This window comes from Epinephelus lanceolatus, chromosome 11, assembly GCF_041903045.1.
Source record: "Epinephelus lanceolatus isolate andai-2023 chromosome 11, ASM4190304v1, whole genome shotgun sequence".
In the NCBI taxonomy this organism is placed as follows: Eukaryota; Metazoa; Chordata; class Actinopteri; order Perciformes; family Serranidae; genus Epinephelus; species Epinephelus lanceolatus.
In genome coordinates this window covers 41,520,764-41,545,868 of record NC_135744.1, presented here as the reverse complement: position 1 = coordinate 41,545,868, position 25,105 = coordinate 41,520,764, and the positions used below count along the sequence as shown (strand labels likewise).

The window sequence follows — 25,105 nt, the reverse complement described above, 5'->3', positions numbered from 1 at the left end:
CATTGTAAAATTGACAGGCGCGTGTCCGCGATTTGCAATCAGCGTACTACCACGCCCCCATTTCTCCATATAAGGAAGCCGCTTGCCTAGAGTTGATTCATGAATGAAGGAAGCGGTTACGCGAGGAGAGAAGTAGTAAATTTCACAGTTTGTTAGAAGCGATGGCGCCGGGTCTTACAGGAATGCCATGGGTCATTGTAAGATTGTGGAGGACACAGCATGCCAGGATGATCTTGCACACCTTCGCAGGGGTATAAAGTAGTTTGCCACCGGCCGTATCTGATCCAAACACATCCAACGGCCCTTAAGCACGCCAAAAGTGCGCTCTACGGCGCGTGTGTGGGCATGTATGTTATTATAGCGCACCTCTTGAGGGGTTTCAGGGTTTGCGTATGGTGTCATCAGCCATGTTTTAAGGCCATATGTCCGGTCACCCAAACAATATAACATTTTAACATTAACGGAATAGAGACTTACTGAAAATACTAACTTAAAACAATTGAAATAAAAGACTAGAACAAAAGATGCTCACCAACAAGCCATCCACTTCTCACAGCCCCTGCCTCCAAACGCATTCCCACTGGACTGTTTTGCAAAATAAATGAGTCGTGGGTGCCTCCTGGCCAGCGGGCCACAGCCTTAAGGATATGACAGTCGGCATTACAGATCATCTGCACGCTGATGGAGTGATAGTTTTTCTGTTCATGTTATTGTTAATATTTTAATTGTCACAATGATGAGGGTGAACGTGTGTCAATTTCATGGTAATTTAATCCATTTGGCCAATATATTAGTAAATTAATTATTTTAAAAAATGTTAATTAAATCTCTTCTTCATGAATGTGGTTTTATAGACTCTGCATGTACTTAAAAGGTATGTTTGCATTTTCTAAGTCAGTTCGGCCTTCCTCATTTGTGCGTACGCATGGTCTGAGGCAGTTCTAAATTTGTTCGCAGAGTAAGAACAAATTCGGGTAAGAAAATATTGATGAATCCCGGATTTGTGCGTCAAACGATCGTACACACAGTCGGACAGCAGCGCTGCACCTCTGCTCTCTGCTACATTCACTAGGTTACTATGTTCACATTTTAGATAATTTTAATTAATATTTTCCTCATTAATGATGTATAAGTTCACCCACCCGCGGCCCATCCATGTGATTGAGGCGCACCGTACTATATAAATAATACGCGCTTTGAATAGCAGGAAAATACTACACTGTTTACACTAGACCAGGTTTTTATTGGTCAGTGGCGCAGTTGCTTTCTCCTGTCTCAAAATAGCAGTATGTCAACAATGCACCTGATCACACAATGCGTGCCAGAGAGAACACCTGTGCCCCGCTTTGAACCGGGTATAAAGCAGGGCCCAATCTGTCTGTGGTAATGGTGCACATGATAAAGGCATTAGAAATGTGAAGTGTTGCACTTTCCGTTCTCTTATAAGTCAGTCAGTGGGAAAATTCATCAACTGGTCAAGATTGAATGCAGTGGTCAGAACATTACTCCAGTTGAGGAAATAAACCTCAAATTTGAGGAAATGAACCTCAAGTCACAACATACCAAAAATATGGAAGTGTTGGTTATAGTATGACAGAAGATCAACATTTTTTTTGTCTCATATTCAACTCGCATATGAAAGAAGGTAACGCCACAATGTCTGCCAATAAAAAGTCTTTTATTTGCACTTCAAGTCCATGGCACAGAAATATTGGCTGCCCATATCAGGAAGTGTATTCTGTAACACATTCATAAAACATTCTCAAGCTGCTGCAGGTAACATTCATTTATGTGACTCAGAACAGCTGTCGTGAAGTTTCATGACACACAAGTACTCAGAGACTTAACACTGGAACCATCTGCAAATAAAGTGACCAATTTTCAAATAAAAAGTATCAAAAATACATTTAGCATTTTGCATGTTTTTGACATCATCATCATCATCATCATCAGTCTTTCACAAACCTCCCTTTAATTTCAGAATGATTACTCCCTCAGGCTCCTTCATTATATAAACTAACTAACCAGTAACATTTCTGTTTGTAGTCACAGCACCATTTACCTTAACAAAAATGGAGTTATCATAATGGCATGGCTATGGAAATGGCAGTATACCATGTTAACAATCAGGTGTAATTGTTAATGTTTTTCACGCCTGGTTAAAACCTGACTGAGGGGTCCCTCTGGCCAGTAAACGTTCACACAGTCTGGTTTCTAATCTGGTTTTTCTTTTAAGAAGTCATCAGCCAGTTTGGTACTTTCAGTACTTTTTGGTGTCTGAAACATCAGAAGTTGATGTGAACGAAACAAATGGCACAGGATTTGGCACAAAGTTTATTTGACAGGAATCATTTCTGGTTCGACATGCGTGAACTATCATTTCAAGGATTTTATAAAGGTATTGGAAAGACCATTAAAGTCTGCTTGATCCATATTACTTATGATACTTGTTCTAAAAGTGTATGAAATATACTGTACAGCTAATACTGCTGCTAAGTACCATGTCCTAGCCCACTGGACTACTCATGATATATCGCACGCATTGTTCACGGTACAAACAAGCGTCACTGCAAGTTGCTTGTCAAGTATAAAAATGGCAATGGCAGGAGAGAAAAAACTTCATCATCATAATACAAAATAAACTCCAGTAACATTTGTCTCATGTGTTATCCTACGCAAGTTAAGAGGACGAATCTGTGTTCTTAAAGCTACTGTACATTTATCACAAGTGTCATGACAAGCACTGCTCGCATGTTGAAAGCTGTTCAGTCACTACTGAAATCACTAATAACTAATAATGCATTATTAAAGTCTCACCAGTTTGCAGAGTGTCCTGCATGTTATGAAGAAAGCATCAAATCTGGCTCACACCTTAGAGAGCAGCGTATTCTAAAATGTCTTTGCAGAGCTCTGCTGTCTGCGTCTGTACAACCAGATTGAACTAAATTTGTGGCTTCAACAAGTGTGTTCAACATGCCGCCAGAACAAAAAGCAATTGTTCCTGTAACCTGAGGTACAGTTGACCTGAAACATAATAAAAGAAGTATTGTATTGGAAGCTGCAGAAGAGGCTGACACCTGGGATAACAGGTCTGTAACTCAACATCAGTACATGATGTCCCTGGATTTCCCTGTCTGACTGCATTCTCAAGCTACATTGGAAAATTTCCTGTTATAAAACATAAACCCAGCAGCACACCTTGAATTGTGTGTTCACATCAGTCATCTAGGCTGAGAACGTGTCACTGATTTTCCGTACTTATGTCATATCATATAACTACTACTAATACTTTATATTACTGCTGTCTGCTACTAAATTCAACATCATGTCTCACTCAGTAAAACTCCAATTTCATAAATCAGCAGTTATAAAAATGTTTAAGGCAGACAAGCGGAGCATCAGCTGGGAAACATCATGACTTTAAATGAAGCTAAAATTACAACAGAATTATTGTTAAATGTTTGCTGAATGTGTTACTGCCTGTTTATGAGTCATCATAAATCATAAATCATCTTTTAGAGGGAGTAAATGTTTACTGCACACTGGCTCAGGCACTGTTAAACTAACAATATGTAAATGGAGCAAGACAAGCTAATCTCTAACACGCTTGGTTAAAAAGGAACACACAGACGCTTTGAGAGGTATGATCACATTATCCAGTCTGACGTGTTCCGTGTTTTAGTTCTCAATCGCTCGAGGAAACAGGTACGTGTACTGTTAGTTAATTGTTACCACTGGAAAACGTTGCCTGTAGCTGCACCCATAATTCACCCAAGTTATCATATCAATAACATGGATGACTTTAAAGCTTAAAATGTCCATTTCATGGTGCTATTTAGCTAAACTGTACAGTCTTCAAAGAACCATGACTCATCATTTCAATACACTGCAACTAGGTAACACTGAGGAAGCTCATGCTGGCCTGGAGAATGTAAAATTACAATATGTACATGATGTTAATGTGAACTCCTCTGCTCCCAGCCCCAGTAACCTGCTGGACATCATATCATCACTTACATCAATGACTTCATACTTTAAGATCTTTTTTAAAAAAAAAAAAAAAAAAAAAAAAAAACCTTTATCTTGGATTTAAGTACTTTTCAAAGGCCATGAAACACACTGATATATGATCAATAAGGGGTTAAAGTTAGTGTCAATAAAAGAACAATCAATACTAATAACGTAATTGTTAGAAAATATATTACTACTCAGACAGGAAGGACGTTTCTCAAAACACACACTGTAAGAATTTATATTACACACAGATGGTAATAATGAACTTAAAGTCAACTAACTTTACTTTTTCAGTTTAAAAAGGTTTATACTTCAATCATAATATATAATATAGACAGAGAAAGATTAGCAAAAACAGATCAATTAACCACCACCTATATGAAAGACATTTTTTTTTGTACCTGTGTGATGCAAACATGTAACTTATCTCCTGAAGGTGCTCAGAGAGGTGAATCCTCTCAGTGTTTCTGGCTCTATTATCGAGGTGCATTCACAGGTAGATGTAAAACTCAGTTTTATTACAGTTCAGGCCGTTCCTTATCTTCTTTTACTGTTCGTTTACTGGAATTAGCATTATGTAGTCATTGTTGGGGTTTCATCGTGCACTTTCATTGCACTGTATATTTATTTTGTCAGATAAGCACCTCTAAGTGTGAGCGATGCAGATTAGCTATAGCTATAGGACTTCAATCTTTTCAGTTACATTTGTAGTTTTGTGTATCTGTCCCTGTAAAAATAAACATAAATTAAGAAATTGCTAAACTGTGTTTGTACATGTCAGTACGCTGGTCCTTGGTTCAAATCTTACAACTATTAATATGCGAAAAAAATAAAGAACATGGAGGTAGTCTTATCAAGTGGACACGGAGAGTTATTTTACTGTCACCATGTTAAAATGACATGTTCTCATTTTTGCCATAGAGAAGAAGAAGACCAGATTACCTATGCTGCATTATTTATTAGTCATCAAGGACAAGGACTAAAAATGTAAGACAGGTTCATATTGTGTTGCCATTTCTCTCCCTGTCATGGGAGTAGTCTCACTTTATGCTCATCACTGCAATGACTCATTTTGTTGTTCATCACTACACCCCATGGGTGTAACACAGCAAACATTCACCAAAACGTTGCCCATGCCTCCTGTTTTGACACTTTGACTGGACAAACTTTATGCTTTGTTCCCCTACCTCATCACATACGTGTTAACCTGTGTTAACTACACGGCGCAGCTGCCACAATTTGCACCAATCATTTCACATTGGAGTTCCTCATTTTATAAAACTGTGAGCCACACTTGATGCTTTCTCCGGAGAGTTCAGAGTTGTGTCGAGTGCAGTTTTTAAAAATCTTTTGGAATGACATAACTGAAGTGTTTAAGAGCTATATAAGAGTATATGTTTGACATATACTATACGGTATGTGAGGTCTATTGTGTAATCTGTTAAGTTCCTATGTGGGTTTTCATATATGCAGTGTTGACATTTTTGCCTTCTTCCTGACACATTTTGACTGTAATGATGAGTTCTCTTATTGGACTGTAAAATGCTACCTTTGCCCCTTCTGTTCCCACCATCCTTTAAGCTCATATCAGTATCCTCATTGGATGAGGATACTGAGGAATTTAACCTGCGTACTCAGAGCTTAATGAGTTACCCATTCCAGATTCCTTGTCCCTGGTGTTATCTGATCTTCTGGTACACTTTGCGTAGTTCATCCCAGAAGAACAGAGACAGAATGGTGTGTGGGCCCAGCCGGAAATAAGAGGCTCCCAAGCCTTTGTAAAGTCCCAACAGGCCCTCCTTCCTCAGCGTCTTTGTAAAGCAGTCGAGGAATCCTTTGTAAAGCTGACCCTAAATGAGACATGAAAGTCACATGAATGTCTCAGCCGGATGTGATGAGTGTTTGAGCTCTAAAAATCAATTGAACAGATACCAGAGATATGACAAAATCTGGCAACTACATTACCCACAATTCTACTCAACTGCCAACAGTTCGTTCAGAGATTCAGGTGTGTTATGCTAGTAGCAGCTAGCCTTACGAACGTAGCAATGAGGAGTGAGATTTATAGGTCTGTAACCTTCTGTCTTCAAAGCCCCAGGGTTTTTCCTTTTAAACTTGTAGTCTTCAGCGCCAACTGAGGGTGACTCAAGTGACATCACTCGAGGCAACTTGAACCCCTTCTGGAGCCAACAAGCTTTAATGCAACTTTTTCTCACATATTTCAGTCCTGACTGACTGACACCGCTGGTTACCGCTGGTAACCGCAAGTAGGGCTGAGCGATAAAACGATAACGATAATTATCACTAAGGATAGACCGATACATCAGCCGGCCGATATATCGGGCCGATATTTGAGTTTTTTACTTGTATCGGCATCGGCCGATACGCGCGTGGGTTCGCGGATTTATTTTTCCCTGGCATGATTTACAGACAGGCATCCACGGGCAGCTCTGTGTTGCCAGAAGACCCTGCAGTGCACATGCAGCGAATCCTACTGTGTACAGTAGTTGTTGTTTTATTTATGCTTCAGCTTAAATATTTGTTTACTTTATAAAGACATTACTGGAAGATTTAAGAGCACTGAACTCTTTTTTTTTTATTTGAATGTATAATAATAATAATAATAATAATATTCTACCCGTTCTACCTCAACTTTCCATCTTGTTTTTACTGTTCAATAAATGTTTCTTATTTTAAACTTGAGACCTGTAATATTTGTTATCATTGTGTCATTTTTTTAATGTAAATTGAGGGAGCAAAAGCAGTATCGGCCCCAAATATCGGCTCAAGAAAATCGGCAGTCCATAATCGGTCATCGGCTAAGGGTGATGGAAAAAAATTGGTATCGGCATCGGCCCTAAAAAATCCATATCGGTCTATCCCTAATTATCACGATTATAATTTTCCTACAGATGTTTGATAAATGTTCAAAATAACAAACCACGCAAACACCAGATGAGAAGGGCGCAAATGCACCTTAAACACTGGTTGCCAGCTGCAGTTAAACAGCAGAAGAAGACGAGACCAGCCACCAAGGCTTACTGTCACCAAGGGAATTTCGACGGTGACGTAATAACGTTACAACATCACTGACCTCTTGAATTAAGGGTGTATTACAACCAAACCAGAGCTGGTGATTGTTGGAACAGTGGACCAACTAACTAGGTGACTAACAAGACTAACTGAGGCGGTCTGGGTGAGTTTTATTTTGCCTCTGCTGAGTTTGAATGAAGTGTATTTTACAATGAGTTCACGAGGCAATCAAGCAAACATTCTTAGCTCAGTTAAAGACAGAAACTTGACAGTGTACGGTTGTATTTCATTGGGTTTCTCTGAAAATGATTATGTGATTGGACAGAAAAAGCCAAGAGAACTTGTGGAATGTCGCAAACTCACAGGTTTTTGGGGGAAGGGGTGGGGGAGGGTTAGCAATGCATACAAATACCATCATACCATAAACCTCGCTGACATTTCAGGAAGGTGTAAAGGTATGAAAAAGTACATACTGCCCAGCTGTGTTTGTCATGTTCTAACAATAAAGATAAGTTCAAACCACAGTTAAAGGTATGGTTTATTGAACTTTCACTCAGGAGCAAAAAACAGCCTTTTAACTTGAAAGAAATAATGATTTGACTTTGTTCAGATTAATTATCAGAATTGTCTGATAACAAAATTCTTAACGTGATAACATTTCTGGCCATATCACCCAACCCTAATAGAAGGTACGTTTTAACATCACAGGTTAAGGCAAACACACCATGAGCGACCACTGTTTCAGGAATCCAACACAAGAGCAACTTGTGAATTTGTTTTTAGTGCAGCCAGGAATCTCGGGCAGGAGTGGCAGACCCCGCCAGTTACAATAAACTACCATACAGAGAGACAATTTCAGAATACGAGTACACTGAAAAACTACTGCTGGAAAAAAGTCAACCATACAGAGTATCAAAAAATGGGATTTGATAAGATGAAACTTATCGGAATGAAACTCTCTCCTCACCTTGCCCAAATGATCCACAGGCTGGTTGTAGAGCCGCGTGCTCACGACATCAAAAGGTGTCATGGCCGCCACCACCACCACGCTGCTGATCATGCCGGCACTCAAAGCCACCAACCAGCTGTCCTTTGGGAACACCTTGGGAGGAAGAAAATAATGTGGTGAGGTTATCAGACCGTAACGATGTGTGAGGCACAGTACGGTAGAAGTGAAAAATGACTGAATGTAGCACACTCTCGACACCAGCACAGGGACATTAGATAAGTATGCTCTATCATCATCAGGGTACCATCATGTGTGCTGCCACTCCTAATTTTACCTGATCTCCTGAGGAACAGAAGAACTGCTCTAATATTAGAAGTTACACACACACTCTCCAGCAGCTACGGTCAAGGCTGTTTTCCATGGGAACGTGATGTTTTACAGCATTAAAGTATCTATAAAACACAACTTCATTACACGTCAAGCTTCATACAGATGGCCAAAAAATACTACACACAACACTGTGTCAGTTAAACACTTTTTCCCTCTTTGGAGGACTTATACTTGCACCCTGACTCACCCACCAACCAACGTATCACAGCTCAAGGAAGTGATACGAGGAAACTATAAATCAGAATGTCTGGATTGTTTTCTTAACTGGAAATGAAATGAATACTGATCAATGACTATCCTCGCTCTGGCTTTTAGTATGAAAGAGCTTCAGACTGAAGCAGCAACTGACACCCAGTGAACTGGTGCTCCGGTTGTGTAAGCTCCACAGCCAGTGGGGCCAGTACAAGGTGTCGGATTTCTATTCAAGAGGGGGGCTATGCCTGGAGCTTTGTCACTGCCACAATGACTGCTTATGTAATGTGCGCATAGCTACGGACTACAAATTATCTCCTCTCACGCATGTGACTAATGCTTGATTTCATAATCAATGAATCTGCTATTTCCTCAATTAAGTCCAGACTCTAGATAATAACTGCCAATAGTTCTCATGACAGGTTTCCAGAGACTGATGTGATGTCTTTGCGCTGCTTGTTCTATCCGTCCAACAGTCCTCAACCCAGAGATGGAGTTTATTATCATTTGACTCAAAGAAAAGCAGTAAATCTCAACATTTAGAAACTAATGATAGCAGCTCTATGTGAGTTATGCCAGACCCCACAAACATGTTTATTCTTGAACTGTGAGGTCAGAAGGAGGAGACGCAAACATGCTGATAGAATGAGGAAACAACACTCCCCCCTGTCAGCCTGTTTCCCCTCACCACCTCTGATGTTTAGATGATTTCAATGTTGAGATTTCTCCTCAGCGAGCGGCAAAATATTCTAACCTGTAGGTCAATCACAAGCTCCTTGGAGGAGGAGAAGGTGGAGAGTTGTGCAGCGGACCCCACGCTGACTCTCGGCACAGCAGCACTGGAGCCCCTCCACAGTCCCAGAATGCCATGCTGTCTGTAAATGGCTGACAGAGCGTGCACCATCCCCTGGCAGGAAGAGGAAGAACACGTGAGGACAATGTTGATGCCTGTGACTCACACTGAACACCACCTGTCTGGGCTGTTTGAGCACCTGATGTTGATACTGATGCCCAACTGCAATAGAGGAGGTAGCCTGGCTCTGCAGATGAGTCTTCACCTGTCAGTGGAGACAATTTGTGTTTACTTAAGGTGACAGCTCGCCTTGAAACGTCACAGTACACATTACATGAAGTGTGCAGCTACTGACCAAGTACACAGGACTTCCCATCACGGCTCCCACCACTCCAGCCAGAGCCCCTGCTATGGTGGTTTTGGCCGCGTTGACCCTTCCATTAGTGTGGATGTAACCAGAGGACTCAATAATGGCGTACGAGCCGAGCCTGACTCCATTCATACAAAACTGATAGACCAGCCCGGGTACCAGTCCCTTCTGTAAGCCGGCCAGTCCGTCCACTTTCCCGATGGTGTAGAAAGCGTGGAACACGTTGCGGTAGTAAACCTGGTAGGAGCCCCGGCTCCTGAGCTCCCCCTGAAGCTGCATCCGCGTTTTGACCACCTCCAGCGGGTTGGTGAACAGACAGGCTCCGCAGGCCGCCGCTCCGCTCAGCACGAAATCCATGTCGACCGTCCAGACGGAGGGAGGAAGGATGTGTTCAGGCCTGGAGCTGACAGTCCGACCTGTCCTTCATGGCAGAGGAGGTTTCAGCGGCGTTTCCTCCTCCCCCATAAACACACACACACACACACACACACACACACACACACACACACTCACACACTCACCACACACCAGCTGAGTCGCATCCACGCGCAGACATTGGAGTAGTTCAAGAGCTCCTTGTAAATTCGTAATTCCGAATTCCAGTAGTAAACGTTACTTTTTTTAATCTTTATTAATAAAATAATAATAAATACAAAAATGCAATGACACCCGCCGATGGCTTACATACATTCAGAGGCAACATTTCAGAATATCATATTAAACAAATACATTAAAAAGAGCACATAAATCCAAAGTCTTAATGGCTTCCATATTAGTGGAATAGTTTTAATATATTGTTTGACCTCATTTTCAAAGATGGAAAGCAGTGGTTTTTGATAAGTGTATTGACATTTGTGTATATGCCATTTGGCTAACAGTATAATAAGATCAATGATATGAAATTGTTTGGATTTTTTTTCCGCAGATGGATAGTCAATGAAGCCAAACAATATATGTTCAAAGCAAAAAGAAAAATGTGGTTCAATACAAGTAGAAATCAAGTTGCAAATATCTTCCCATAATTTGGTAGAGAAAGGGCAAGACCAAAATAAATGAAAAACATCTTCAGAGTCTCCTTCACAGAAAGAGCAACTGACACCTATAAAAAAAACTTTTAGATGGGTAAAATCTGTGAATTATTTTAAAAGATACTTCTTTTACTTTATTATTTATCATATATCTAGCTGATGAGTTCCAAATCTTTTTCCAGTCAAGGTTATTAACAAAGTTGTTCCAATAAGCTACCACATATGGAATTGATACGAGTTCTTTCTGAAATAATGAATGTATACGATGATTACTATTGCGTGTTGAAGATAAACAAATTTGACCAATTTCAAGTTTGGTTGGATCAATGGATAATACTGTTGGATTCTGTCCTGCTGTACTTTTAAATAACACAGTTACTCTAGCAGGGATTGCACTTATAACAATATTAAATTCATTAATAGGAATTACGATACTATATTTTAACCTAAATTCTTGATATATCATTAGTGATCCATTTGAATTAAACACCTGACGAACCAAAAGTATGTTGTGAGTAAACCAATAAGGGTAAAATAAGGATTTGTTTCTATATATGATGTCTTTAGTAAGCATTACTTGTCTGTGAGTCAGTCAATTTCTTTATGTAGCCTATAAATTTATTTTAATTTGTAATTCTGTCATTTTACTGTAACTTTACTGTAACTTTCCGTTGTGGGTATTATTGTCTTTAGAAATCGAAATACATCTCCCTTTAAATTTCAATTAGTCTTTGAGGGGGAAAAATCGAATTAATTAGTTGACTATATTTATATGCACACACCGAGAAAAATACAAGCACTAGACATTTTTAAGTCACAGAGGACAATCCTCATCTTCATGTTTAAGGATCAGAGTGTCTAATTTTATCAGTGACACTGTATCACCATTTTAACATATTTTATCCTGATCACATACACACATATAAACCTAATATAGATAGATAGATAGATATGTTTTTAAATTAAAAAATCATGTCTCCCCAGAGGTAGCACACAAATAGGCACATATCATATCATAGGCCATTGGTCGTACATTCTGTGCGTTCCCTAAACGTCTCATCGTGGAGACTGGTACCACGGCGCATAGACGTACATGTCTATGCCACGGCGTATTGCGTATGTTTCACGCCCGTCTTTTCAGCCAATGAAAAGTAGCCTGTGAAGGAATGGGCGACCCTGATTAGCGCAAGGAGTCCACTTGTCCTTATCGGGACCAGTAGATCTGTGAGAGAATTTGTTATCATGCTCAGATAACCTCAGGCTGCTGCTGTATCCGTCACACCCACACGAGATCAATCTGATCAACACTATAATTAGATAATGAATAAAATGATAAAATGCTTTTGGAATAAAAAGCAATAAAAAGCCATGAGACTTGGTGAAGTGAGTTAATAGTAGGTCAGCAGGGAAGCACCATCACTCTCAATAAGAGATTACAGTTTAAGGAGAACAGTGAATTCTTGTTCTGTTTTTAACCACATCCCGTGTTTAATCAGCTGAAGAGCACTTACAGCTCAGCTGCATGAGGATCACAGGTATTTTAACAACTCAAATGAGTGTGTGCAAATGTAATGGGATTTTGACTTCACACTGAATGAATTAAGCCCAGACAATGTTTATACTGATGTCCTTTGAGATGGTTAACGGAGCGGTGCTCTCACCTGTGATTTGAAGGGTTCAGAGGGTTGATCTATGCAGGTATCAGTGTCTTGACCTGCAGGTGGAACTCCCTGTCTGGGTGGGTGGGTTTGTTCTTCATCACTGAGCTGGATTAGACCTGAACTTAAAATCTGTTTCACCTCTACCCCTTTTTAAATAGGATTTGGGCTCAGGGTCTTTTGAGCCCCACCCTGATGCACAGCTCAGGAAGTGGGTTTATACTGGATAATAGAATATATTTTATGTTTTATGGCAAATATTTCTTCTAATAAGCCCTCTATTTGTTTGTTTTTCTCCCAAAAATCTGCCTTCATTTGCATAAAACAGCACACAGTACTGTCTGGCCAAAAATACCAGTTTGCTGACAGTCTGGGATGGTGGCACCACAGCAGCTGTAAACAGATTAGCACTTTAAGGTTAATTCAGCCACACATTGTGGATGTAGGTCAGATCATGAACTGTAACACTTCTTTAAGTGTCAAAACACCTGAGTCTGATCCTGAGGGGTTCTCTCTATATGAGTAAAAATGACAAATGTAAGTGGGATTTTAAATGAAATTATATTTTTACTTTACCAAAAAACTAACCTCTTGTCAAACGTGTCAGTCAGAATAGTCCATTACTTTCTTTGCCTTTGTAAAACCTGCACACATCAACACATTTTATGACTTGTGTTTTATTATTTTATAATAGGCCTATACAAATCAATGGCATCACATACAATACAAAATGCATTGTATTGCAACACAGAACACTCCCACCCCCCCATAACAAGGAGGGGTCATCTGAGCAATATGGTGACTATGTATATCTCAAGCAAAAATAAATAAGTAAATAAATAAATAATGATTAAAAAATATATAAATATTACAGAAGCGTATTGCATTCACTTGACAAATAAAAAAGCCCTGTTTTTCTGAGTATTTTTTCTGTTTTTCTGAGTAATATTTTCTGTTTATTGGGGTTTTTTTTTTTTTGTGGTAATTTTTTTCTGTTTTTTTTTCATGGTAATTTTTTTTCCTGAACGGGGAGACGAGATACTTCAAAATCTCGCGGGAAGCTCCCACCTGGCACCTGCAAGTGAGCGGTGCCTGCGTAAAGTCGACAAACTAATGATAACACCATCTATATGACTTAAAGACAAGAGTATCTCCCAGTGTCTCAGACCCAAAACAAAGTAATACTGGATTAAACTAAACAAGCGGGTCATGTTTGCTTCCATTATATCAAGCTCTCAAGAAAGGAATGAAAGCGTCTGTTGTTCTGTTGCTCTCTTAACTCAGAAAAAATATTCAGAAAAAATTACTCAATAAAAAAGATTTTTTAAAAATTTGTCAAGTGAATGCAATACGCTTCTGTAAAAATGTATATACATATAAATAAATTAAAAAATAAAAAATAAAAATAGATAAATAAAAATTTTAAAAAAGTAGTAAATAAATAATAATCACTTCTATTCATGACAAATATTGAACATTCAGTTATTTTTTACTTTGGTACGAATATAGTGTCAAGGTACATGCCCCACTTCAGGAAATACTTTTCCGCTCTGTCCTGCATCCTATATGACATCCTTTCATATGCAGCTACTTTACCTAATTCAGTAACCCTGCAGTCCTGGAAAGGAGGTTCTCCATGTTTCTTCCAGTTCCTGAGAATGATATGTTGCCCAATCATAATAGCAGTTTGTGTCCAGGATTTTAGTGGATAGGGAAAAGCAAACAGCACTTTACAGTCTCCTAACATATATATATATATATAAACTGTCCTTTTACGACACTGACAATATAACAGTGAATCTTCATCCAGTATTGCTTCATCTTAGGGCATGACCACATCACATGTATCATTGTACCTTCATCCACACAACACTTCCAACAAGTAGCTGAATCTTTTAAACCAAGTCTGAAGAGTCTACTCGGGGTCCAATAAAATCAATGTAGAATCTTAAATTGAATAAGTCTAACCCTCAAGTCCCTTGACATTGTTCGGGAATTACCACAAACCTTAGCCTTAGCCTTAGCCTTAGCCTGTTCATATGATACCCCAAGTCTCTTTCCCAGGAAAGCCCCAGGGCTGAGATCCCTTTCTCCCCCTCACATTCCATCAGCATCCTATAATATTTAGCTGCTTCCTGGCCTTTACCCAGTATCTGGAGGATTTTATCTAACTTTTCTGCTGGCTTTGGGGGGTGCAACCTCGGCCCATAAGTCACATCAACACATTTTAGTGTTTTCTGATTGCTTTGCCTCAGTGCAATGTGCAAATCTCCATGCAAAGAGTCAAACTGACTTTCCATAGTCTTACCTTTAAATACAAAATGCTGAACTTGCATACAAAAGTCCAAACATGCTCAGTCCTCCGAACACAGACACCTCATATTAGCAAATGTTTCAATGTGCTGAGTTTGTGGTCGCTACAAAACAGAAAAGGTAAACTGATGCAGTGAAGTACAGTCGCAATCATCTTTTTACCTGCAGTGTATTTAGAGTTTGATGGCAGTACTAACATTATACCATTCTGTGTCAAGTGTTATGCAAAGGGAAACTGAAGCTGGCTCACTATGTGTCAATCTGCCTATGCAAACCATAATGTGACTGCGCAGCTGCTTCTGTGCATTTCCTCCCCCTTCCAGCCATTGCTTTGCATTTGCAATCATGAATAACCAGTTAGTTCATCTTCAACAGGTGCTCTGATCTGCTGTTTGACACGCCTTTCCTCTTTGGCTTCATGATCTAAATCCCTCTTCTCCGTTTCCTCAACCATCCTCTTAATCCTCTTACCTGAAACATACCCACATCTTTTCTTTCACACCCACTTGTGCATGTATGAATGCTTTTGTAAACGTCTGGAGTCATGTGCAGCATCTACAGTTAACAGAAACTCTCATGCAGTGCAGCTTACACAGACGTAGAGTAGTTCAAAAATTATGTTATGTTGGTTGAAAGATTACAGACTTGCAGCAGTTGTGCTCTTAGACACCAGCAGGAGACAATCCACTTTCAATCTGCAGGCTGCGTCTGAGCCGGGCTGTCACTCAACATATTATTTGGCAAAATGAAGTCAAAATTGAGGTGATTTGACTTTATTTATCAGTGGCATGAGTCAAAACATAGATTGGACAAGGATAACAGGACAATTATCAATCAATTATAGCAACAAATTGATGCTTTTTGCCATATTTTATAAGAAATCTCACTGAAATGGAGCATGAACACTGTACTGAACAGCTGAAAGACGCACACTGAGTTAGCACCTCATCAATAATCACCCCTGCAGAGTTACACTAATAGCTTGTGCAGAGTTGCTCCCTCCAATAATGTCAGGGTGTAATCCTCACCAGCTAATGAACAACCAAGTAGGATTTCAGGTGCAGGGTAAACCTCGACCTGTTGCCCCACCACACCACACTGTAGCAACAAGAACCAGGAGGGGAGAGTCAGACACTTTGAAGAAAGGAAGTGTCTTCAAGACCCCGATAGGACAGAAATGATCTCTATTTGTTCTGTTTGATGGAAGAACACAGAGCAAAGAAGAGAGAAAGATACATGCTAGATGTTGGATGTTGGATTTAATTTACAGTTCTCAAGTCCTCATTTGATTCCCGTCTACAGCAAGAAAGAGCGGTGAGTGCTATACCTGTATGATATCTATATATGCTGCTAAGATTTTCTTCCCATGATCATTATGTCATAATTCAAAATTAAAACCTAAATCCTGACATCAACTGGTTTGGCAAAATTTCCTTCGACCCAGAGTCTAATCAGTGTTGGAGTGTAACGAAATACATTAACTCAAAAACTGCTATGTGCAAATTCAACGTACTTGTCACTTCACATACTTTTCACAGGCAAGTATTGTTCTTTTTGTTACTTGTCCGCTTATAATTTTTCACACCCTTCCTGTCCAGTGAAAATTATGTGTCTCTTGATTAGGTGAATTTGAAGGTTTGTGATAAACTGAAGGATGTGAGGTTGCTTTAAGCTATGTGTTTGTTAAACTCTCCTACTTATTAAAGAAAATATATATTTAAAACCTGCTTGGATAAGCTGGAGAATGCATTGTGAAAACAGCTGTGTTTCTAAGCGCTTTTTGAGATATGTAATCCTAACAGGACAGCAATGCAAACCATAATCTTACAGAAAATGATGCATTGCTGCAGATATAAACTACACACCAGTATAAAGGAGTTAAACTTGACACAATCTTGAATGTCTACAGCAGTAAAATACAACATACACATACATTCTGTGATAAGAGCCTCACTTTTGTTTAAATCTTCCAACCCTTTAAACGCATTTAGACACCAGTCTAAAAATGTAGGTTAATTAACAAGGAGGTCAATTATCTATATTGTAAATCCCTGGTGTCAACAGTCAGTGTTAATTGGATTACACAGAGTCAGGAAAGCACCTACCCAGCCAAGAGAATCACTTTCGGTACTACATGTACCAGGTCAAGACAGAGCGGCTTATTCATATGAAATATACACCAAGAAAGACTTAACACAGCGATCCAGTGATGCATCTCCTGTCTCTTTTTGTTGCAGGGAGATGTAATTTTGCACATGTTGCAGAGCACATAAAGCGTCCAGCATGCAGTATGATATCAGCAGAGATTAAATAATGTTTAATTGCAGATAGGGTCTTTTGGACAATGTAACACATGCATGATGAGTGTTCTTGATAACTGTCCTCAGGGTTAACAGGCAAAAAGTCCTTTCTTGATTTGTCTTTTTGCACCAAAGCTCAATAATACAGGAAGAAATCTAACGCAAAAGATGCAGAGAATATCTCAAATTATGCATTAAATAAAAGGATCCAAAGCAGGCTGAGGAATGAATATTTCCTCTGTTTTATGATATATATAATGAAATTACCTTAATGATGTTGTAGTGCAAACATAAGGGAGGTAATCAGCAGCATGAGCTAATGCTTTTCTTCCTCACAGCTTCACAAATCCCTTGCACTGCGTGATTGTGTGCACAAGCAGGTGCACGCAAGCTTTTAATTTCCTGTCCTGGCATCTGTAATCAAATGCACCCTTTAGTGACTGTTGTCTTTTGAACAGCAGGGGGCAGCATATAACTACATTTTCCCTCTCCACCTCCAAAATGAAACAGACCCCAAAGAAATGAGCGTACTGAAAAAGTACCATGGCATGCACCCAGTATTGATGATTGATGTCATACATTATAATAATGCCATATAAAGTTATATTCAACTGTCACAAGAGAAAAAACCCTCTCTCTCATATATAACATTTTGTACAAAAATGTGTTTGAGTGGCTATATAAAAATGGAATCAGATCAGACCAATGTGCCGGTGCAATAGAAGCACAGATGGACTGCTGAACTGGCTTACAGGGAACAGGCCCAGGAGCCCAAAGTGTCAGGTGGCCCCATGGCCTTCACCTGCCAAATGTCACACAAATTAACACACACTGACTAAGAAGAGACTCAAAATGACCACAAAAAGACACAAAAAGACCACAAAGAGATGAAAAATAACTACAAAGAGACACAAAATAAATTAAAAAACAGCCAAATCAACCTCAAGGAGACACCAGCTGAATACAAAGTGACACTAAACAACCAAAAAACACAAAGTCATCTCAAAGAGACACAAAACCATGACAAAGTCTGAGACATGGTGCATATGCTTTTGCATATCTTTGACCATGCAGGGGCCCATTGTTTCATAATCCACCCATGAATAAAAGTCATAACTGTTACTTAAAATAATGGAAACAGGACAAAAAAGCTTTTATCTTTAAATGGGAGATAAAGTAAAAGCAAAGCAGTAACATTAAGAATAGAATATGACAACAGATTTAATCAAAATGCATCCCCCATTTAACTCTGCTGCCATCACAGTACCCAGGGTCATACTGATTTTCAAAGGCTCATTAAGTAGACATTTCTCAGCGCTCTCATTAACTTCCTTAATGGTGTTTTGTGTGTTAGACCAAGGTGCAGCCATGGACATCGGTGGCTTGGAGACAGTGGTGGCAAACTCTGCCTACGTTTCAGCCCGTGGCAGCGTGGATGGAGCTGCAGCAGCCGCCATGCGCGACAAGAAGATGCGTGCCAGGCTGAAGCTCCCACACATCAGAGATTGTGAACACATGAAAACATCCATAGACTCGACCTTTGACAGCATGTGTGTCAAACAGCCCATCGGCAAGCGCCTGTTCCAACAGTTTCTGGTGGGTGACGCCACCCATAAAAATGCTGGAGAGCTGTGGAAAGACATTGAAGACTACACCGTCAGCCAAGAGAAGGACAGAGTGCAGAAGGCCCAGAAAACTGTCAATAAATACTACAAGTCAGCTTCAAAGAATTTTTGCAGCTTCCTGGAGGAGAAGGCCATCACCCGGGTTGTTGAAGACTTCAAGAACGTCCGTGGTGACCTGTTTAAAGAGAGCGAGCAGCAGCTGCTCAAACACCTGGAGAAGAATGCCATAGATGGCTTCAAGAACAGCATGTACTTCCTGCGCTTTGTTCAGTTTAAATGGATGGAGAGCCAACCTTATGATGAGGAGTGGTTCATGGACTTCAGGGTCCTGGGTAAAGGAGGTTTTGGGGAAGTGTTTGCTTGTCAGGCTAAAGCAACAGGCAAAATGTATGCCAACAAGAAGCTAGACAAGAAGAGGCTGAAGAAACGCAAAGGCTACGAGGTAAAGCACTGATGTGGCATCTGATGCCCCGCCCACGGCCATTCATGACGTGTCTATCAAAGAGTAACACGCACAGTGAGATCGGTGTAATGGTGACCTCATGCTGATGTACAGCAGCCATAAGATAGAACAGGTGGCGAGAGAACATAACCCAGTGAATGCGGAGGTTTAGTTTTTACCACAACGGCTCAATGCAAAGAAGCTTGTGTCTCTAATCTTAAAGACCTCACAAAGCAGCTCAGAGACAGTACACTGAAGCCCACTGCTTCTAAAAGCATCTGTGGATAATGAACTTTTCACTTTGTTGTCTGCTGTTAGAGCAGCACTGTGACAACAAGGCGTCACTTTCATTGTTGACTGATAAAGACTGGTAAAGCCAGGTGGGCCTTACCACAAGAGAAATAAAAACTTAACCATGCCACACCCACAAGATCCATGTACAGCATTTGCTTGTATGCAGAATGTCTTTCTACATCATTACGTACAAACACAATATTCACCAAATATAAGACTGATTTGTGGAGGTAAGTATTAGGTTCAGTGGTAGCTTTAAATATTTTGTAACAGAACAATCAGAAATGTGGACTTTGACACAGAAGAGTTTGACTCAGTTTGACAAAAGAAATTCAGAGATGGATAAATTAAAATTAGATAAAATGTTTGTACCAATTAAAACCCCACAAATTCAAATTTGAGACTATTTAATTAATTTTAAAGCCTAACATTTAGAAAATTAAAATTAAGACATTTTAAGACTTTTAGGGACCTGCAGACACCCTGGCAGGACCTGGCTGTTCTTTGGCTTAATATAAGCACACTTAAAGTTCTTCAAGTTAAATTTAACATGTCACATTTGTGTATACAGTATGATAAAGTCCATCCAATCAGGTGTTTTTAGTCATGGCTGATTAGACTTCTGCTCAGGTTGCACTTGCACATACCTTTATGCAGCTAATAATGTAACTAACAGCATTAATCATGGCTCTGTTTCCTTTAGATGCATCAGTAAGACTGCATGTGCAACTATTATTTAAAAAAGAAAAAGACATTTTGACAAAATAAACCTTAGTTGTAACCAATAACATTAACGACTCATCTCCATCTTACCAGCAAGGGTTTTCATGTATCGTGGGAAGTCAACAGTCTGCAGGTTTCAAACTAATCTGCAGACTGATGGTTTATAATGGCACACGGGTAGTCACCCCTTGAGTAGCCTAATCCCATTGATGTATAAAGGGAACTGGATACAGCGTTGGAAGCCAGGCCTCATTCATTCCTATGACAGTTGCTGAGTGACGCATGTTTGAAGCCAAAAAAGTTCGACTTCCTGGGTATAAGATTACAAAGAAAGAGCAGGCACGCTACAGAGTTTTGCAAGCCAAGCGCATAACTCCTGGTTTGGCGTTCAGCCACCTTGAATTTAATGATTCCATCGTGCGGCTCCTCTACACTTTCCAAATGTTACTGGACCAAATGGATCAAATCCTGATAGGGAAATTAATAATTTTGTAGGGGCTGTGACACTAAAACAAATGTTTCCACTGATTTAAAGATGTCTATTTACAATGTAAGTATATGGGAAAAAGTCTTTTGACTGCAAAGGCATCACTTGATGGACCTGGAAATTGTAACACCACTGTTTGGCCACTACAAAACTTGGTGTCAAAGCCTAGTGCGCTTCCTGACTAACTGCTGGAAGACAGCATTCAAAATACCAGGCCCCGAGAACTTTAACCCCTGACATGTCACACCTAACTTGAACACAACTATAAGGAATGATAATGTCCTCATAACTTGTTTATTCAGGCATTTATTTTCTAATAGCTGATGTTGTACGCTCTTGCTTTAGCTGCATTAATCATGTTCTGATGTTTGATTTGTTTTCAGGGAGCAATTGTGGAGAAGCGCATCCTTGCAAAAGTTCACAGCCGCTTCATTGTGACGCTGGCCTACGCCTTCCAGACCAAGACTGACCTCTGCCTAGTTATGACCATCATGAATGGTGGAGACCTCAGGTGCTCTATAAACATCAAATACTGCCACACACACACACACACACACACACTCTGATATCCATAGACTGGCCGAAGCACTATGCCTTTTAAACACATGTTTCAAGCTGGTTTCTGTACTTAACATCATGAGAACAGTGTTTCACAGCTCTCACATCTACTAATCAGCCTACGTAAAGTAGTTAAACCTCACAGCTGACGTACAGACTTGGCCCTCAGGTGCATCATGCTTTAAGTCACAGACTAACAAAAGGAGTCTGGTGTATCTTCTCCTCTCTCCTCTACACTTCTTGATTTCACAGAGGCTTCAGAAAATAACATCCCGCCCTCTCTTGCAGGTTTCATATGTATAATGTGAATGAAAAGAATCCTGGCTTTGATGAAAAGAGAGCGTGTTTCTATACAGCTCAGATCATCTGTGGGTTGGAGCACCTTCACCAGCACAGAATCATCTACAGAGACCTCAAACCAGAGAACGTACTGCTGGATGATGCAGGTCAGCCATTTTCTTTGTAGCATTTCACGTCCCTGCATGTATGTACTGATACCAAAGCTCCAAAGACACTCTGTCCGTCCCAACCAAACCATCTTTACTCTACAACCATGTGAATGTGGCTTTCATTTTTGAGCCAACCACTAAAGCAGTATAAACACTGATTTAGTCTGTCTCTCAGGGCTTAGTCTACAAAGCAATATTGGTGGGTTAAGCAGTTAACTAGCTTGAGCCAAGACAGGGTCAGGGTTAACTAGAGTAAATCCCCACAGTAACCTATGTCTCGCCACTAATACAGGTTCAGTTCAGAGTTATGGATTGAAACAGGCATCAGCCCACATACCTAAGAGACAAATCACTAGACAAAATCTACACAATCTAAGGCCGCATTCACACCAGGAAGGTCTGGGGGACTTGGTTTGATTGGGCGGGGAATGCCGAAAAATGTCACACCTTCGTTTGGTTCAGTTCACTTTCACACTGCACTTTTTAAAGCGGACTAAACAGTCTGGACAACATCACGCAGTTACAACAGCTGCTAGTTTGGGGGCGGTATTGCCCGAAGCGACCACTGACCAGGAAGAAAAAAAGCATGAGGAAGAAGAAAACCCGGCTCACTGATTGGCCAGGACCGAAAACGTAAATCCATCCCCTTCAGCCAGCTTGGTCACCACAAATACACTAAACACCAAAATGCAATGCGCTTTACGTCACTTCCTCTCTTTAGTTCGCTGGATAGTCCGTTTGCATTTCCCACTGTCAGTGAACCGCACCATGGTTCACTTGCAAGTGAACTGAGACCTCCAGTTTCCAAGCGGAGCAGGGTTCACTCATTTGGGCCACACCAGAGTTCGAATGAGCGTTCACACCACTCCAAACGAAACAAACTATCCGTGGAAGTGGACCAGGGTTCGTTTAAAGCGGCCCAAACAGCGCCAATGTGAATGCGTCTTAAATCTAATAATATGAAAAAGAATTTAAAAAATACTTCTTTACATTGAAGTAAGATGCTGTAAAGAGCACAGAGTGACATGATCACAGATCAGAAAACCTAGCTGAGAGTAGTTTTCAGCAATAAATAGCACTCACCGTTATATATATTACTGTGCTGACACCCTACCAAAAGGATTCTCCTCAAGGCAACAAAAGCGGAAAATGAATAAATAACGAAATGTCTTTCTGTAATATCTGAACATGAGCTCCCAAGATAATATACAGTAATTTCAGCCAGACAGACTTCATAATGCATTAATCAGTCATTCTTTTAGTGTTAGTTTGGCGTGAATACTGGCTGTACATAACAGTTTGTTGTCATGAAACTGTTGTAATCAAAGCCTTTTCAATCAGGACATGTCCGCCTGTCAGATTTGGGTTTGGCTGTTGAACTTCCACCAGGAAAAGACACAACTACTGGATATGCAGGAACTCCAGGTGAGTGAACGAATACAATATTTTTAAGTGAAGTTTAACGACACTGGCCCAGTGGAGAGGAAACGCTATCACCCACATTAATGTTAACAAAATCTGTACCATCACATAGACCATGTCTCTCAAAGCAGTCTATTCTATGGGAAATGTTGTCTATGAATATAGGTTTCATGGCTCCAGAGCTGCTCCAGAAGAAGCAATACGACTACTCTGTGGATTATTTTACGCTGGGAGTCACCCTGTTTGAGATGATTGCCGCCAAAGGGCCCTTTAGAGTACGAGGAGAGAAGGTACTGAACATGCATCAGGGGACTTTTCCGCTCTTGTCCAGCGCCATTTCTTTGTTGCCAAATCATACCTACATGATTTTCTCTCTCTTCAGGTGGAGAATGAGGAGGTAGCTCGCAGAATCTTAAATGATCCTGCTTCATATACACCAGCTTTCAGCAAAGACTGCAAGGACTTCTGTGAAGGCCTGCTGATGAAGGATCCAGGAAAACGCCTCGGGTTTAAAGATAATAATTGCGATGAGCTTAGGAATCAGCCCTTCTTCAAAGAGATTAACTGGGGCCGAATGGAGGCAGGTGGGTGACGGCTACAAAATCAGGCACATTCTCAAGATGTGGATGGCACAAGCAGGAGTAAAAATACAAAATGAAAGGTAGTTGCCATATGCCATGCTTACATTTCTGTATGTCCTCTGTGTTCGATATAAAGGTATGCTACCTCCACCATTTGTACCGAGTGCTACGATGGTCTATGCCAAAGATATTGACGATGTGGGCGCCTTCAGCACGATCAAAGGTGTGGTCCTGGATAACAAGGACACTGAGTTCTACAATGACTTTGCTTCTGGCAACATCCCAATCCCCTGGCAGGAGGAGATGATCGACACAGGTGTGTTTGGAGAGTTGAACATCTGGGGAGAAAACGGCAAGCTGCCCAATGACCTCGACCCAAACTTTGTGGAAGCCAAAGGTGGAGGCTGTGTGCTGCTTTAAGTTGCAACAGACGGAATATTTATTGAAATCAAACACATTTAGGTTCAGTATGTATTCAATTGGTGCCACTTCATTCTAATCTGTATTATCTGTAATTTGTACAATAATGAATGAAGATAATTTGTGTATTTCTATACTAAGATATAATTATTATGTACCCGTATTGTACCTTTTATAGTGTTAAAGTGGCAGCACAGACAATTTTAGTAAGTTATTTTGTATAGAAACTACATGCAATATTTATATAAATTATTTTGACTAAAGAAAAGCAACTGTATTGACATTGTGATGCCATGTAATTATCTTTATTATTTATTTATTTACATATTTATTTATTCATCATATAAGAAATGGCATTTTAGTTATTATTAAGGCAAACATTGTAGACAGAGGAGTTGAAAGCAATCAATAAAATCTTCCAAAGCGGAAATATATGAGTTGAGTTTCCTTTCGACTGTACACATCAGTGTGTTTATATGAGGCTGTCGACAAATGAAGAAAAGACAAGAAAACAGAAGAGAGGACAAAAATGGAAATGGTAAATTTGTATGACTCACAAAAAATGCTGAAATTAAAATAACAATATTTGAACATGTTTGGTGCGGCTTCTGCAGCGATGCGGTGCCACGCTGGTCCATCGTGGTGAAGAGGGAGCTGAGCCTGAAGGCGAAGCTTTTGATGTACTGGTCCATCTACGTCCCAACCCTCACCTATGGTCATGAGCTCTGGGTAGTGACTGAAAGAATGAGATCTCAGATACAAGCGGCCGAAATGAGTTTCCTTCGTTGGGTGGCTGGGCTCAGCCTTAGAAGTAGGGTAAGGAGCATCTGGAGGGAGCTCGGAGTAGAGCCACTGCTCCTTGGTGTCGAAAGGGGTCAGTTGAGGTGGTTTGGGCATCTGATCAGGATCCTCCTGGGCGCCTCCTGTTGGAGGTGTTGCGGGCATGTCCCACTGGTAGGAGGCCCCGGGGCAGACCCAGAACACACTGGAGGGATTATATATCTCACCTGGCCTGGGAACACTTTGGGGTCCCTCAGGAGGAGCTGGAAGGCATTGCTGGGGAG

The 25,105-nt window shown here is 40.3% G+C and overlaps 2 protein-coding genes across 2 annotated transcripts; one reads left to right on the top strand and one right to left on the bottom strand.

Annotated features, from left to right (window-relative positions):
* Positions 1 to 1,661: 1,661 nt before the first annotated feature.
* On the bottom strand, positions 1,662 to 10,230 carry slc25a35 (solute carrier family 25 member 35). Its single transcript, XM_033651773.2, has 5 exons — positions 9,727 to 10,230; positions 9,571 to 9,636; positions 9,333 to 9,485; positions 8,015 to 8,149; positions 1,662 to 5,864 (listed from the first exon to the last, which is right to left on the bottom strand). The coding sequence occupies exons 1-5, from the start codon at positions 10,096 to 10,098 to the stop codon at positions 5,694 to 5,696; spliced, it is 897 nt and encodes a 298-aa protein (XP_033507664.1). The 5' UTR covers positions 10,099 to 10,230; the 3' UTR covers positions 1,662 to 5,693.
* Positions 10,231 to 15,801: 5,571 nt separating this feature from the next.
* Positions 15,802 to 24,471, top strand: grk1b (G protein-coupled receptor kinase 1 b). The gene is made up of 8 exons (XM_033638252.2): positions 15,802 to 16,054; positions 18,395 to 19,107; positions 20,995 to 21,122; positions 21,458 to 21,615; positions 22,960 to 23,043; positions 23,206 to 23,330; positions 23,423 to 23,624; positions 23,758 to 24,471. Exons 2-8 carry the CDS (start codon positions 18,409 to 18,411, stop codon positions 24,039 to 24,041), a joined length of 1,680 nt encoding a protein of 559 aa, XP_033494143.2. The 5' UTR covers positions 15,802 to 16,054; positions 18,395 to 18,408; the 3' UTR covers positions 24,042 to 24,471.
* The last annotated feature ends 634 nt before the right edge of the window (positions 24,472 to 25,105 follow it).

Excerpts from the sequence above, each read along its gene's own strand:
- slc25a35 (XM_033651773.2), bottom strand. The coding sequence starts at position 10,098 with ATGGATTTCGTGCTGAGCGGAGCGGCGGCCTGCGGAGCCTGTCTGTTC. Across the intron at positions 9,486-9,570 it reads GGCATCAGTATCAACATCAG|GGGATGGTGCACGCTCTGTC; the intron begins GTGCTCAAACAG and ends TCTTCCTGCCAG. Across the intron at positions 5,865-8,014 it reads CTGTGGATCATTTGGGCAAG|GGTCAGCTTTACAAAGGATT; the intron begins GTGAGGAGAGAG and ends TGTCTCATTTAG.
- grk1b (XM_033638252.2), top strand. The coding sequence starts at position 18,409 with ATGGACATCGGTGGCTTGGAGACAGTGGTGGCAAACTCTGCCTACGTT. Across the intron at positions 19,108-20,994 it reads AGAAACGCAAAGGCTACGAG|GGAGCAATTGTGGAGAAGCG; the intron begins GTAAAGCACTGA and ends ATTTGTTTTCAG. Across the intron at positions 23,625-23,757 it reads CTGGGGCCGAATGGAGGCAG|GTATGCTACCTCCACCATTT; the intron begins GTGGGTGACGGC and ends TTCGATATAAAG.